The following is a 16,988-nucleotide window of genomic DNA, read 5'->3' on the forward strand; positions in this document are numbered from 1 at the left end:
TGGTAGCCAGATTATTTTTTGATCACTCTGTTATCTGTAGAAAAATCGGTAGTTATCGGTAGACCGGGAAGTATGGATCAAATCAAGACAAAATTTTCAAAACGACTTATCTGCTTTTGTAAACAAAGATTCAAACGACGATTTGACGAATCTGATAGCTCTCCCACGCAAACCAACACGCTTAGTTCAGTTCACCCAAATATGGGTGAACATTACCTATAATCAAGAAAAAGTGCACATACGTATTTATGGGTGAAATGCCATTTACCCATATTTGAGTAAAAGTAGTTCATAGAAATATTGGTAATGTTTACCTATTTATGGGTACATCATTATAGGTGAAATTTACCTATTTATGGGTATTATTTTTTTGTTTTGTTTTTACAGTCACATTGAATAAAATTCATATTTCACGTATAAAAAAGTAATAAGTAATATTAGGCCAATTATTTTATTGGAATAAATAAATACATCTTTCATGTAATAAATTTGCCGGAAGCCTGAATATTGCTTCAATACAAGCAGCTGCGGGAGAAATCATTTATGGCATCTGATTGTAGCAATTCCAGCCGAACCGGAACATCCCTCAGCTTCTCATCACTGCGGTGGAGGAAACATCAATCGCAGCAAGCACCGGATCACAAGTTAGCTGTGCGGAATTTGACGCAATACAATTCCTGAACTGGTGATGGTATCTGAAGATAATGCTCTTGGATACATTGATGAAACGTCGCGACTAACCGTACTGAGATCTGAAAAATATCAAAATCGAACTGTTATTTATTTCATCTAATTTAAAATATTTATGACAGGGTAAGACAGTTACAGAGTTTTCATATTTTTTTCAATAAGTGTATAAAGTTTTCTCAGGGTCTGTCTCATTTGGAGAATTAAACTTAAAAGTGACAGTTCGAAAATTAAAAAATCACCCCGTTATAAGAATGGCTGGTGCTACCCAGCAATTCCAATAGGACATCGATGGAAAATGATTCGATATCTGTCAAAAGTAATCTTCACTCACAAAAAACTCCGCATTATATTCATGAGTTTACACATGGATTTTTGCAATGGGGGTTGCCAAATGCATTCCATATTTTTGACACATATATTTCATGCGCCCGCATGAATTACATGAGCGTTCATACATACTATCTATGTGGGTCATCGTATCCATGTGTGAATTTGTATGCAATTTGGTATGTGCCGACACATGATATGCATATTTCAAAATACATGGATTTTTGCCATAAAGTATGTGTCGATTTTCCTGAGTGTTGCTCTGCGAGCAGGGTTATTTGAGAATTATTGAAATGTCACTTTTAAGTTTAATTTCAGTTTAATTATCCAATTGAGACAGACCCTCAACTAATTTCTGAGAAATGATTTTGAAGCAAAAGTGGGCGAAAACTGGGTTCAAGGGATTTAAAAGGCACCCTACCTAACCTACCAATCTAATAAAAAATCTGCGATCCGGATGTTGGAGCAGCAGCATAAAACAGCAGCTCTTGGTACACAAAAAGAATAACTCCTCCTTGGCTTACGTTCCCTCTGGCGATGCCCCCGTCGATCGGTTGGCCGGTCCGACTGAATTTTTCTCCTTCCCCTTTTTCCGACCTGTTCTTCTTGTCGGCCACTTTCGGGAGCGAAAAGACGAGGCAGCATGCGAATTGAACTGAACATCGAGAACATCTTTACGTTGGATGATTCTTACGTCCGGAAATGGTTTTTACCAGGGCTGACAATAGTCATTCTCGTCGTATGAAGAAACCGAAAAAAAATTAGTCTTCGTCATAACATTGCACGACGCTACACCTATTCGTTTTCTTCGCGCCGCATGCGTACCACGACGATAGTCGCGCAGCCAAAAGTTATGACGATTTTCGTCGTCACTTCTTCACACAATTGATTGCACGTCATTATAGACGGACTGATTAAAAACATAATAGCGTCTCAAATAAACAAATAGTAGCAACTTTTGTAACATAAATGTATCGATAACATTCATAACGCTTTCATACGTTGCTTCAAATCCATTAGCCCGAATAAAAAAGTCCAATAGAATTACAATAGAAATTATTGTAACAATACGATAAATTTAATTGTAATTACAATAAACTCTATTGTTGCTCACAATAGAATAACAATTAAGAATATTGTTTTCCACCATAAATCCTATTGTAAATGGCAGTTTTACAATAGAAAATAGGGGTTGTTAGTTACCGTAACAATAAAAAATCGTTTTTCCTCGAATATTTTTTTTCCATTACAATAGAATTTGGTGTAATACTATTGTCAACATTTTTTCTGTCAGTAGATTTTATTGTACGTCTATTGGAACAACAATAAGGCGATTTAATTGGTACAATAGAAATACAATAGAATTGAATGTTCATCAATAAAATGTATTGTAATTTTATGATATTTTAATGTAATTCTATTGTAGTTTCTATCCGGGAGTACAAAGGATTAGTAAAAATCTTCGCATGGCAGCTGCCGCTTAAAGAATAACGGTATGAAGTCTTCGTTCTTCGATGTCGTCATGACGATTTGGTTACATGACGAAAGCTAACGTCGTGCGCGTCACTGACGATGTGTAGAGTAGCAATGAAGACACTGCAACTCGTCGCTACTGTGGCATTTGGTGCTATGACGATGACTATTGTCAGCCCTGGTTTTTACGTTCGGTGAACCTTTTAGCAAAAGATCGAGTACTAAACCGGAATCAGAGACTCGCAGCTGTGAGTCGTTCTCCACCGATGGTTCAGGAGGTAGTCCTCTTTCTCATAATATAACGACGATCACCTTTTGCGAGGTTGACATCCGACAGCAGCTCAAAATGATCGGAACTGGTTAAGAAAAGCTGTGTGAAGAAAATGAATGGTAATTAAATAAATATATACCAATTTTACTGAAAGATAACAAAATGTTTACCTCACATCAAGAACTGCACTCGGAACTACATGGATATTCGTCGATTGTGACGGTATCGAGCATTAAACAGCGAAAATTTCCACACTACTGCGACATTATCACGGTGGCCCCGGTGGTGCTCAGTACGTATTTGTTATGCTTATTTTTTCACCCAAATATGGGTAAATACGATCACTCATATATAGGTAAGGTCGGTTTCTCCAGAATATCAGTAAATTTAACCGATTTTTTAGGTAAATTTTACTAATAATATTGATATAATTAAATTTACCCATATATGAGTGAAGCAAGTACCCATAAATAGGTAAATCAATCTAAGCGTGAACACCATCAATAGGTAGGTGAAGGATTCCGCTATACCTGTTGATGGTGTTGGTTTGCGTGGGAGAGCTACAGTGATCGTTCGCTAATTGGGGCACGACCTCACCCCAACTAGCGAATGCCGTTCGCTAATTGGGGTGTTTTGACAAGCGTCAATGTTGTTTACTTTTTGCGTCGAACAAAGGAAAATTTTACGCGCCAGAAAATATCGATCCCGCCAAACACGGAAACAAAACGTCAACGCGTGTTTGACATCACATTCTGACGTTTGACTGCTTTTTAATTGGGTTTCGCCCCAATTAGCGAACCCCCAACTAAAAAGCGCCCCAACTAGAAAAACCCCAATTAGCGAACGTTCACTGTATCAGATTCGTCAAATCGTCGTTTGAATCTTTGGGGACAAAAGCAGATAAGTCGTTTTGAAAATTTTGTCTTGAAATCCTATCCAGTTTTCCGCGAGCGGTAATGGCCGCCAGCTTGCCTGCGGGTCAGTCTCTGATTTGACGTTTGTGGATGTTAACTGCACCCACCGCTCCGAGCTTTCTGACCAATGTGGCATATAAGAAGGTACTGATTCAGTAAATTCAAGCCTTGTTATATAACACATTGATCAAACTGCTCGAATGGTGGGTGCAGTTGACCTCCAGAAACGTCAAATCAGAGACTAACCCGCAGGCAACCTGGCGGCCATTACCGCTCGCGGAAAACTGGATACACGGAATAAATACCTTTACCCGGAGAAAATCATTTACACACAGATAAATATTTAATAAGAAAAACAGTTCTTTCCATCATACACAGCAACAAAAAATGTAATGCGGGTCGACGTAATCATATCGATTTACCGTGTATTTAAGTAAATCGATATGATTACGTCGACCCGCAACCAACCAACCAAAATTTGTTATGCTAAATAACGTTAATTTAATATAATATTACACCACTCTTTAAATTACATAAAACCTGAATCATCATTTCTCTTTATGCATAAAATGTGTAATTTTAAATGATGAGATAAGTTAAAATTACATCAAAATAAATGCACATCGTTGGTTCTATCAGTTTTTTGAATTCGAAGATTATACAAGTGTTAGTTTCTGTTTCGGTTCTGACAAAATTTCATAATGCTAATGTATTCCTGTTGGAACTTCCGGAGGAATTCATGAAGCAACTTCCTGGAGTAATTTCCGAAGGAATTCCTGAATGAACTTCTAGAGGAATTCTTTGAGGATCTTCCGGAAGATTTCTTGAACGAATTTCCGGAGGAATTTCTGGAGGAACTTTCGGTGGAATTCTCGGAAGAATTCCTGGAGGAGCTCCCGAGGGAATTCATGAAGGAGCTTCCGGAGGTATGCCTAAAGAAACTTCCGGAGAATTCCCTGGAGAAGCTTCCGGAGGAATTCCTGGAGGAACTTCCGGAAAAAATGTTGGAGGAGCTTCCGGAGGAGGAACTTGCGGAGGAATTTCCGGAATAATTCCTGGAGGAGCTTCCAGAGGAATTCCTGGAGCAACTCCCTGAGAAAATCCTGGAGGAACTTCCGGAAGAACTTCCAGAGCAATTCTTAGAGTATTTTCTTGAGGAATTCCTATAGGAACTTTTGGGGGAATTCCTGGAGCAACTTTCTGAAGAATTGCTGGTGGAATTTCCAGAGCAATTGCTGGAGAAATTTCCGGAGGAATTATCGGACGAATTCCTGGAAGAACTTCCACAGGAATCCCAACTAACATTTAATGTCAATGTAAATGTTATTTCAACTCGTCTATACGGCTTCAAGCTGAATATGTGTGCTATACATATGATCAAGAACTTCTATTCAATGCTTTTACCAGCAAATCTGGCGAATCTATTCAGCTGTTTTTGGCGTGCCTGCACAACTACTTTACAGCATGTTACACAATTTTTTCTCAATCTTTATTAAACCATTTAGTAATATAATTCGCTTCAATGGCGCTTATTCAGATTTTTTAAATCTGGTTAATAAGTTTTATACAGCCACTGAATTCATTTTGATTAAATATTATTTGAGAGGAGAGTAAATTTCGGAGTTTATTCAATGTTTTTTTTTGTGAAAACTCAAATATCAATTTTGATGCTACCTAGATTCGAACTCCTGATCTCCTGATTCAATGGCCGCTGCTCTGTCATCACCGTCACTTTGACATATGTAAATAACAAAGAAAATTATGGATGTGCTTCTTCGCATACCCTATAGGTTGTTTAACTAACGCAATTTTCAGATTCATGCTGTATAAACGTTAGAAAGAGGCATACATGCTGCTTTCAGCACATAAGCTTAAAAAGTATGCTTTCAGCATTATTTCAACCATTATTCAAACATCTGTTAGCATGTTCTGTGGGCTAACTTTTATGCATCATCAATCGCTGAAATTGTTTTTAGGCAACATTTTCTCGATCTGTATAGATGTTACTCTGCTGCTAATCGTTTAACAGTAGCCGTCAACAGCAATATCGCTTCTAAATGGCTTGTTTTCTAACACTATCTGCTAGCATTAATGACAGCGCTTTGTCAGTTGCTATAAAAGCAGGTGAATACCTCTGTAGCTGCGTTACAGAAATCAATAGCTCATACTTAGGGATCCTATAATGAGAGATATGCGAAAGCGGCCATTGTAAGCCAATCGAGCATTGAGAACTGTCAAAACGTGAGCCAAATGAACGTTGTTATTGTTGCAGATTGAGACGAGGTTGAGAGGTATTGAGATAGATTTCAAGAAAAGTTTCATCGATTAAACATTTTGTTTTACTTTCGCGAGTAGAAGTAATCTAGTTTATGTATCGTGTTTCGCCTATTTGAATTGCACTTTTATTTTAGTGATAATGCTTATTTAAACACTGTTAGTGGACAGACAACATATTCCAAATTGTTATGAAATGCAAAGTCATATAGAAGCTTCAACATTTTGCTCTGCGGCAAGTGCTGGAAGCGTTTGCTAACAAAAGTAACAGCGTTGCTAAATCGTCTGGAAAAGTATTTGCATATCTCTCATTATAGGATCCCTACTCATACTCAGCTCCGGCAACAAAAATCAAATGTAAACATTGCGGTTTTGACGTTCCATACTGATAAGCTATTAAAAGGAGCAGTATAAGGTTTACTTAAACGTTGTGTAATCTTCAAAGATACAGAAGTTGCCTAAAAGCTTCGTTAGTTCATTTATAGCGCCATTACGCTATATTGTTAGTGCTATAACAACAGCGAAAGCATTTTCATTGTGAATGCTACTCACCGTAATATAGGAAGTTGCTAACAAGCAACTTAATTACATACATGAGCTCTTAACCGATAAGCTTTGTTGCTAATTCAAACAGAGCTGTTATATGACTATATGAAAGCTGCATAAACGATAAAAGATGAAATATATTTGGCACAAACTGACTAGCTGATAGATATTTGGGTAATAGTCGAGTTGAAGTTTAAGGGATTATTTGCGGAGGCTTTTCTTTTATTCAGCATTGGCTGCTTTTATTCAAATATTATACAGCGAAAGGCTTGAAGTTGAAGCTTTTAGCACCAAAATTGTTAGTTGGGATGCCTGGATGATCTTCTGGAGATATGGAAGAACTTTCGGAGGAATTCTTGGAGGCACTTCCAAAGAAATTCCTGGAGGAACTTCTGGAAGAACTTCCAGCGCAATTCTTAGAGTATTTTCTTGAGGAATTCCTAGAGGAACTTTTGGGGGTATCCCTGAAAGAACTTCCGGAAGAATTCCTGGAGGAACTTCCGGAGGAATTTCTGGAGGAACTCCCGGAGGAATTCCTGGAGAAATTTCCGGAGGAATTCCTGGAGAAACTTCTGGAGGAATTCCTGGAAGAACTTCGGAGGAATTCCTGGAGGAACTTTCAAAGGAACTTTTGGAGGAATTCCTGGATTAAATTCAGGAGGGATTCCTGGAGCAACTTCTGGAGGAATTGCTAGAGAAATTTCTGGAGGAATTCCTGGAAGAACTTCCACAGGAATGCCTGGATGAACTTCTGGAGATATGGAAGAACTTTCGGAGGAATTCCTGGAGGCACTTCCAAAGGAATTCCTGGAGGAACTTCCGGAAGAACTACCAGCGCAATTCTTAGAGTATTTTCTTGAGGAATTCCTGGAGGAATTTTTGGATGAACTACCGGAGGATGTAGATAAAAAGATAAAATTTCCAATTATTAACAACCGATATATAAAACATGTTTATTAAAAGAAATATACATAATATCATTGGAAAAGTACGTCATAGGCAAGTAGAATTAATTCTTTTCCATTCATAAATTAAATCCAAAGTGAAGTAACTTAGACAGTTTATATAAACAAACTATTTCACCAATATATGTAGCCTAAAAGAATGCATAACTCATCGACATTTCGCAAGCTTCGTCCGTTTTCCGCATTGCCGTTTCTTGATCCTCCGAAGATTTGTCGTTTACAATTGACATGCAGCTATCATCGTCCTCATCGCTGCCGATACTTGCCGTTCCGGATGGACTTATCTCTTCGCCGATAATCTTGCGCAATTCTGTGTGCGGTTCCTTGGACATTTCGAGAGTTTTCTTCACCTGCAAGTAGATACTCTCGGCTTGTTCGAGAACGGCGATCACATTCAAATTTCCCGACAGTTCGTTAACGTGCTTCAGAATCTCGGTGAACGTAAATTTTCCGTCTATGAAGACATCCATCTCCTGGTCGAGGATTGCTACACAAACGAAGAGATGGAAATTCGGACACGGCAACCCAGTCCAAAGCACTTCCCACAGAAGCATGATGTCGGAGTTGGAAAATTCTCGTTTGAACCAAACCAGCAGCCATCGGAAGCAAAAGTACATGTTCTCCGATTGGTTGTCCTTAAGATATTTGTAAAGCTTCTCGTTGACGAAAGCTAGCAAGGTTCGAAGATGTTCAAGCTGTTGCTTCATGCCTTTTTGATCAATATCAAAGTTGTTGAAAACTTTCTGCATAAAACCGACGAAACACCAAAAACTGTCCGCCTGGTTCTGAACGAGGCACAAAATCGGGGCCAGCAGATCACTCATCCCCTGAACATAACCCAAGTCAAAGTTGTACATCACGTAGGTCATCAGAATTTCCTGTAGTTTGTTGAGATTGGGATTGTCGTCTCCGGCGAAGAAGGCGTACGTTCTGTCGGTTCGCTTCACATCCTTTTCGATCTGGCACTTGCGCTCGCGGTACCCATTGAAGTTGTGCTCCTGTATAGGACTGATGGTTTGCCATTGCAGTTTCATAAGGAAGTATTCCTCTGTCTTGCTGCCTCGCCTTTCCTCGCGCTGGGCGCTGGTGTGATCCCAAATATCCAATCCGAGTAGATACTTCCAAACGTCGGCTCGAATGTCATTGGAGATGCCCTGCAATGAATGAAAGAAAAAATATTATTAAAAATAATAAATCCACTCAAATGCAAATATTAATTCTCTTACCCCATAGAAGATAATATCCTTTACTCGATCAGCATCCGTAATCGACCCATTAGTTGCTCGAAATTCGGCCCATTTTTTGGCATCCAAAGGTTCACCCCGATGCACGTCCGGCCTCGGAGCCAACTTTCGGCATTCGGTTTCCTTGCCATGCTCAACCGTTGTTCCCTCCTCCATGGTGGCGGATCCATTGCAAATCGGTTCTCCTCCCGCCGACCGGGGAGGAGTGGTGCGAGTCCGAGCTGTTGTATCCGGTTGTTTGCTTATGGGCAAGATTTGATGAGGCATACTGGCCAATTTCGACATGAAGTCCATGTAGGAATAGGTTGGGCGGGGTCGACTTGTTATGTCTTCGATATTGAGCTCTGAGAACGATTTTTGTAGCTTGTCGTTATCGGTTTCCTCCAAGCAGTGATAGATGTTCTTACGCCGGGAGCTTCTACGAACAAATCTCTTCCGCTCGAGGAAGTCTACGAACGCGTGAGGTGATCCGTGATTGAACAAATAAAGACTGTGTACGGTCGAGTCATTATTGTAGAATCGGAGTTCGGTTTTTCCAAACTCTATGTCTTTGATGTCACGAAAAAGAACTCGGATTGTGACTTTGGAGCTCTTCTGCGAATCGCTATCGGAAATCGCGTTCTCATCTGTGGATTTGCTGGAAGAATCTGTTGTGTGTACTAAGGACCAGTCACTGTCCTGGCTGTCGGTATCCATGATTTCGCAGGTTTCTGACATCTTCCATTCAAAGTAGTGGACATTTCCTTTCTTATATTTTCCGAACAACAGCACCCCAATCGTATTCAGAGCTGAAATGTAACTTGCGCTGGCCTTTTTCAAAGTTACACCATGCTGAATGAAAATCTCCTGCAATAAGAAACATTTTATATGAATTTTAGGAAAAACTAAACTCACCAGCACGGAAGCGCTCCAAGGCCACTGCAGTGCAGTAAAAATAAAAATGTCTGAATAAGAAATTCTTCTAGCTTCAAGCACGTACTTCAAATTCGTTTTCGTTGTCCATTATTCGAAAGTCTGGCTACCGCGTAATTTGACGATTTCGTGGTGCTCCTTAGTTGTAGGATGATGACACCTTCTTTTATGGGGTCGAAATAAGTCACGCCACTTAAGTTGTGGTGCAATCTCCAGCTGCTTCCTTCTCTCCACGTCACTCTTGCGTGAGGAGCAGAAGATTCTAATAACTGGCAAAGTAGTTAAGAATGGGTTGTTTGATTTACCAAATATTTACTTCGCACAACGTCACAATAACATTTCCCCAGAATAATCAAAATGGGAGTGCTTTTTTCGCGATTTTTATTGCTATGCACACAATAAACTTCGTAATCAAAATATTTTTCGTTTGTTTTCTTTTCATCGAGGATCAGTTGTTGACAAATTTTGACATTTTGACGTTTGATTTTGACGTTTTAAAACGAACAGTTTACTACACACTGAAACAAAAGATATTTTAGTTACTAGATAAAGACAGAGTCTATTATATATACACGTAAAAAAATAACCTTATATGTTTTGGCAAAAAACCATTCGAAAATACTTATACTCTTTATTATGCCACCTAATGAATGATCCCATACCAAAAAGCTAATAACATTTATAAGTTAATGAAAAGTATAAGTTTCGGAATGTATGTGACTAATGCGATGTATAAGGTTTTTCTTATACATATCATTAAGCGCCTGCTTTGGCAAAAAGGTATTAGAAATATTAATAATAAATAACATTAAATTTTTTTACGTGTAGAGTTACGCAAAGAGTGAAGCCAAATCTACCTATTGAACTGTCAAACCGTCTACCTATCGAGCAAAGTAAACAAATGCTTGTTGGTAAGGCGGAAGTATTGTTATCGCCTGATGATTATTATGGCGAATTAAAACTCATGAATTGAAATGTATTAGATTTGTTCTAGGAACAGTTTCAAAAAACTTCAATACACCCCCCAATAAAGTTGCTTCTTGTTGCTCATGTGTTTCACTCTGTAGGTGACTTTGGTTATCGAATTAAAAAGTTTTAGAAGTGATCACTCCCGTGAAGTCACTTGAAGGGTTGAACAAAAATGAAAGATTTCAAAATAATAACAAGAGCATAATTCAGAATAAGAGTAAGAAGATCCTCTTTGCGCAACTCTATATAATAGACTCTGGATAAAGATTGTCGCTTCTATAGATAGTGGAATATATAGATGAGCGAAGATAAATCCACTGTCTCCAAACGAACTGTCAAACGTGTCTCCAAACGAGCATGACGTCACGATTTCAATGGAAACGTTAAGGGCTGTGACGTCATATGCGCGTGTGCACGGGCAAAAAAATTGACTCAGCCATGCTTTCGCTCATCTATAGATTCTACTATCTATAGTCGCTTCGGTTCCCTTTGTTCTGCTGTCCGAAACATGTGTGGTACATACCTGTCAAATCGTATGGATTTTCCTTCTTTGACATTTAGCTCCCCTATCCTCGCCAGCAAAAGATGTTCCGGACAGCGACGACAGCGACAATCTTTATCTAGTAACTAAAATATCTTTTACTGAAACGAAAACTTGTAACATATCACGCATCACATTACAAAAGAGTCTAATGTCGTTTTCGGTTATTGCTGGGTCGAACCTAGTTCTGCACCGGATCCGCTCTAACTGCTGTCAAAACGTTCGGTTATTCGTTCAGGTTGGATCGCGATCCGCACCAGATCCGACCCAAAATGAATAAGGTTCGCTCTGCCGATTTATCGAGATCCAACCTAGGTTCACCAATACATTCGAACACAAACTGTCAAACTGGTGTTTATGTTTACGCTAGAGGAAAATGAAAACGTAAAAGGCATGGATGGGTATTTGATTTTGTTTGTTTCATTTGTTAAATTTATCAATTTTGTTGCTGTTGCTTCTCTGATGGTGAATCTCATTCAGATATCGACATATTTTCGCTGATTACCTCAGATGGTAGCTCCATTATAAACAAAATGAGGGTTGAAAATTTTGTTGAAAATGTGATTTATAAAATGCAGAGACGAGAAGGTAGCTGCTATTTATTCACTATTACGTTGTGTATTCGAACATATACTTTAGGTATAATTGCTCTATCAATGGGAAAATAGCGTACCAGAGTATCTGCCGCTATGACGTTATTTATACCAAAATGTTCATACCATTATTTTATTCATTATTGCAGTTCTGTACATAATTTGTTCAAGGTTTTTGAAGGATTTGAAGAATATAAACATAATGTATTAACCCTGGCATTAACCATTTAGGCTGTGAACCATTCCACCGATTCGTTTAACTTTTGGTTAGAATTTGACAGTTCGATGGTTATTTCGTCGTGGTTAAAAATAACCCTGCTCCGGAGCATGGTTAGATTTGACAGTTTGATAGTTAAACTTTGTTCGCGAGAAAATTGGCGCCAAATCCATTTCGTTCCGAATAACTATTAATCTGTCAAAACTCAAATGGGTCGGCTTCTGAGTAAAATTTTAACCACTATGGGAAAATAACCATCAAAGTGTCAAATTTTAACTAAAAGTTAAACGAATCGGTGGAATGGTTCACAGCCTGTTCACAGCCTTATTGAGATTCTCACGTCCGAATTATAGATAGTAGAATCTATAGATGAGCGAAAGCATGGCTGAGTCAATTTTTTTGCCCGTGCACACGCGCATATGACGTCACAGCCCTTAACGTTTCCATTGAAATCGTGACGTCATGCTCGTTTGGAGACACGTTTGACAGTTCGTTTGGAGACAGAGGATTTATCTTCGCTCATCTATATATTCCACTATCTATAGTCCGAATGTGTGAGTGGCGATAAAAGGAAAACAAACACTCCTAGATGGTGCAACTCAGCAAAGATTGGGTAAAAATGAGTATATTTTCATATATTTTTTGACTCTTTTGATATCATTGTGATGACCCGATCATTTGTGAGGTTATGAGCAGAAGGAAAACAAACATGTTTTTACACATGACGAATTGCACATTAGTGTGCGAGCGCTAAACGTCACTCATCTCTATAAGGCTTTGGCAACTACACACAAAAAAAAATCGTTGGTAAAATTAACAGAATCGTTGGTAAAATTAAGAAAATCAGTTAGTGATTTTCAGTACAGTAGACGTTCGATAACTGCAAGTCATTTAACTGCAATGCTTTTCAACTGCAATTCAATAGTTGCAACAGTTTTTCAGTTATCGGACCGCTAAGCTTCAAACTAATGTCAAACTCAATGACAGCTGCATTGCGCTGCACATTTAGATGCACTTTTATTGCATCTGACGTCGATTGACAACCGTTTGACGTCTAGAATGCGTTGCAGTTATCGAACGGCATTCGTTAACTGAAAAGTAAACATTTTGCAGTTATCGAACGGCTGCTGTAGAAAGTATACGATTGTTAAATTCACAATTACAAAAATGTCACTTCGGTATAAGCTCTGGATAGAGATGACTTGTCAAAATAACTTTTTCCTCTTGAAACTAAATGTGTATTTAACTTGTCAAAAGGAAAATTTCCTGTCAAAACTAAATGTGTTTTTTACACTAGAATTGATTATGATACTTTCAAAACAACAAGTGTTGTGTGCTTTCAATTTCAGTACGCTATTAAATGTTTACAAATTTATTGAAATCTCAATATTTTATTTGATATAATATATATTTAATATAGCTGCAAATGATGAAGTGCATTTACCGGTCTCGTTTGCCCCAAAGGAACCATTATTGCCAGCGGATGCAGCTGCTCGTTTTGCATTCCTCAGCAGCGTACAAGTGGTTATGGGCGACCGGAAGTATCACAACTGCTGCAGTGCACCACATCAGTCAACCAAATATTTGAGTGACAATCGCAGTTGGAGTTCATCCGATCAACAGAAACGAACTATACTGAGTCTAAAAATAAAGAAATCACATAGATTAATAATCGATTGCCAATTTGAATAATAAACAACTCACATTTCTTCCGAACAATGTTTCGGATATTCCATTCGGTACCCTCACTCACAGGTGATCGATTTCCAGCAGACAGCACACGACTTCGACTGTCCAGCCATCGCTTTTCGTATTGTAGATGCGGTCCGCTAGCGTTATCATCATTCGTTTCACCGGTACACGACCTTTATTCTCCTAAAGGTGGGCATTAACCTCGTACTACAGGTCTCGGGTAAATCTAAAGTTGTATATCTTGCACACGATATCCTCAGCGAGAAGCACATTCTCAACGACCAGATCGTGGTGTTAGATATGCCATTTCCTTGCTGATCTGCCAGGCAAACGACAGGATGTTCTTCACTGTGATGGTTCGATGGCATTCTCATAGTCAGTAGAGACCTTCATTTCCACCTTTCGACTTAATCGGAAATTGTTTTTTCGATGCATGAACTTCTTTGCTCAAAGCGTCCGAAATGTACAGGATCAGGAGTGAGTGTTAGAGGGCACCCACACAACATACGCAAACGTACGGGTGAATCTGAAACGCGTCCGCTTGATGATTTTCTTCTCGATGACCTTCTTGTCGGCTATATGCGGCATCTAGACGAGTATTCTAAGCCTGCAAACGCGCCTCACGAAATTGAAAATGCTTGGAGTTGGGGCAAAATTTCCAAACATGGGATGTTATCAACCAACTAATCTTTCAACAAACACCAAGTTTCGTGATTCCAAAGTTAAAATAGAACCCCTGCGTATGTGCATCTCTAATCAATTAGCTATATAACTAAACTTCATGCAAACATGGAATTCTATTAATTTCAAATCGCTTATCGCGAACTGAAAGCTTTCGCTTTCGAAGACGTGTGCCACTTTTCTTCAACATTTTTGTTCATACCGTGATTTCGTTGTAATTTCATCCGCTGAAAAAAAACAAAGAATAAAATTTAACCATTAGAAAATCGAAATTAGCTGGAGGAACGCAACTTAGCAGTTCGCCCTGAAGGCGAAAACTCACCTGATCTGACACGGTTGACTTTGGTGGATTTCGTTCCGGCCGCTGGGAGTCAATGGATGGCAAATTTAGTCCGTACGTTTCCTCCAAAAGTATCAAAACAGTTCGCTTCGCTTCCAAGAGGAATAAATTTTGGTCCTCCTTTCCGTTCTTGGTGTTCCAAATCAAAACACAACAGAAAAACAAGATTTTTTTTTTGCAAAAGACGCACTCTGGTTGGTAATCCGACTGAATGTAAAATTTGTTGTTGGGGAGGTCTTCTTCATTGAAGGAGGGCGCTTTTTCTTCCGTAACACAAATCGACTTGCTGTTGTTATTCTTCTGGACTGAGCCAGAGAAGAGGCGTCTCGACGGGCACTTTTTCTTCTTTTTTCTTTGCACTCTTTTCTTCCTTATTCTTCGTCCTCGGAGGAATTTTCCTCAACTCAAATTGCGAACTTTCCAGCAATACAAAGTGAAAAGAAAACTCAACCAGTCACCAGAAAATTTGGAGCCACAAAGGTCAACTGACACAAACCAAACTGCTTATCTGGATATCTTCTGGTGGGCACCTTTTCACTAGCAGTAATTCCACCAAATAAAACGGGTTTCGGCGACAAAGAGAGCATCCGCCACCGCAGAAAGCACTTCACTTCCCCGTTCGTCAAGCAACCAATTTTTTCTCCCCTCAACACTCGTGAAATATTCCCGGACCGAAACATTAACTTCACCCCCGAAAATCGGAAAATTTTAACCGCCGGAGCGTCACACAAACATTAAACCGAAACAGTCCGTAAAAAGATGCTGAAACACAGCGAAAGTGTCCTCAATTTTTCACCAAAAACTTCTTCCAACCCGCGAACAAAAACGAGTATAGACGAGTATTCTAAGCCTGCTAACGCGCCTCACGAGCACTAAAACACGACTTCCGGAACGCGAAGGAACGCCTGTTGCTGGCAAAGGTCCTCTTCCGTATTGCCGTAAAGCTTATTTGCATGCTTTTCCTCCGACTTTTTGTCACTTGTATTCTATTTTCCGTCATCGTAGTCGTCCTGTAGAAAGATTATAGAAAATAAACATTTATGTATCGTGAAGGTTTTTTCCAGTTTCGTTTAAATTCTGGTTTTTATTAAAATAAGCTAACCCAACATTTACTTACCGGTCTCAATATTCTCGGTTCCTTTTGAGGTAATTGTACATTTTTTCTTCGCGCAGGAGCTCTACCGCTGTTCTACTACGCCGGCTCCATCTTTTTATACATGTCGGCGAAGCAAATATGCCGGAGCTTCTGCATATGCCCCTTCAGATCCTGCCAGACCGGAATTGTAGTGCGAAGCTGCGATCTTCTAGCAGCAAGACTCGTTACTCCGAATTCGTATGCCTGCATTAAACATATCAAGTTAGTTAAATCTTTCAAAATAATTTCACTTTTATTTAAGTAATCACATAATTACCAGGCATTTGAAGGATTTTGAAACAAATAACTTACCTGAATCAGCCTAAATCCAACATTTTTCGCGAATTCCTTCGATCCAAACCAATCTGATTGTGATTGAGTAAACATTTTTTCACTTTTCTCGCTTTTCTCATTTTCTTTCATTTGACAGATCGACATGGGCTGCCAGTAACATTATTTTTTGTTGCTAGTGCTGCCAGAAGTACATAATATAAAAGTGAATTTGATTGTTTTACAATTTTTGTTCTGAGTGCTCTCACTGTAAAAATAACAATTTTACACCGAGAAAAAATATATAAAATCAAACATTTTGCTTTTGAACTTAATATGTTAGCACTTAAAAATACCAAATTTTCTAACCTTTCAAATCAAAATTAGAAAATGTTGAAATCCCAACTTTTTTTTGCTCTGTGTATATTGACATCAACAAATTTATTGTATTTAGGGGAACGGTTCACCACATCATCTCATAGCTCCTATTTCCATCCCATCAAAAACAAAGCAATGGAAAGGAATTTGGTTTGTTTATTATTTTTGTGATTTTTTTCAGCAGTGAGCACGCATGTTGACAAAAAGAAGTGACAAATTTGGTGCCGTATTTCTTTGTTTAGCGATGAGATGGATATATGTACAGTGAGATGGAGATCGGAACAGTTCCCCTATTTATAAATGATTATTCATAAATCTAGAGTGCTTTGAAAATAGGTCGAATGTGCAAAATAGAGTCTCTCTTTGGATCTATTCTCTTTCGATTATTACAAACTCGATTACAAAACTATATACAAAAGTTTACTTCGAATTACTTGGCAGATATCCAAAGACAATAGCTTTGTCTATCATGCTGAAGTGGAAATGTAATAAAACATGCAAAACTAGCCGATATATTAGCGAAAGAGAGCGTGATCAAAGAGAATCTCTCTTTTGC

At 38.7% G+C, this 16,988-nt stretch overlaps 1 protein-coding gene and 2 long non-coding RNA genes across 3 annotated transcripts; all 3 read right to left on the reverse strand.

Annotated features, from left to right (window-relative positions):
- Window positions 1–424: 424 nt before the first annotated feature.
- On the reverse strand, window positions 425–3,050 carry LOC134218240 (uncharacterized). Its single transcript, XR_009981288.1, has 4 exons — window positions 2,932–3,050; window positions 2,691–2,860; window positions 1,448–1,672; window positions 425–752 (listed from the first exon to the last, which is right to left on the reverse strand). It is a non-coding gene; the product is annotated as an uncharacterized LOC134218240 (long non-coding RNA).
- A 4,370-nt stretch (window positions 3,051–7,420) lies between these two features.
- On the reverse strand, window positions 7,421–10,075 carry LOC134218241 (TBC1 domain family member 15). The gene is made up of 3 exons (XM_062697162.1): window positions 9,684–10,075; window positions 8,687–9,550; window positions 7,421–8,614 (listed from the first exon to the last, which is right to left on the reverse strand). Exons 1-3 carry the CDS (start codon window positions 9,705–9,707, stop codon window positions 7,592–7,594), a joined length of 1,911 nt encoding a protein of 636 aa, XP_062553146.1. The 5' UTR covers window positions 9,708–10,075; the 3' UTR covers window positions 7,421–7,591.
- A 2,856-nt stretch (window positions 10,076–12,931) lies between these two features.
- On the reverse strand, window positions 12,932–16,232 carry LOC134218242 (uncharacterized). The gene is made up of 5 exons (XR_009981289.1): window positions 16,097–16,232; window positions 15,767–15,988; window positions 14,632–15,659; window positions 13,641–14,536; window positions 12,932–13,577 (listed from the first exon to the last, which is right to left on the reverse strand). It is a non-coding gene; the product is annotated as an uncharacterized LOC134218242 (long non-coding RNA).
- Between the last annotated feature and the right edge of the window lie 756 nt (window positions 16,233–16,988).

Source organism: Armigeres subalbatus, chromosome 2 (assembly GCF_024139115.2).
Source record: "Armigeres subalbatus isolate Guangzhou_Male chromosome 2, GZ_Asu_2, whole genome shotgun sequence".
In the NCBI taxonomy this organism is placed as follows: Eukaryota; Metazoa; Arthropoda; class Insecta; order Diptera; family Culicidae; genus Armigeres; species Armigeres subalbatus.

Excerpts from the sequence above, each read along its gene's own strand:
- LOC134218241 (XM_062697162.1), bottom strand. The coding sequence starts at position 9,707 with ATGGACAACGAAAACGAATTTGAA. Across the intron at positions 9,551-9,683 it reads ACAACGAAAACGAATTTGAA|GAGATTTTCATTCAGCATGG; the intron begins GTACGTGCTTGA and ends TTCTTATTGCAG. Across the intron at positions 8,615-8,686 it reads AGGATATTATCTTCTATGGG|GGCATCTCCAATGACATTCG; the intron begins GTAAGAGAATTA and ends CATTCATTGCAG.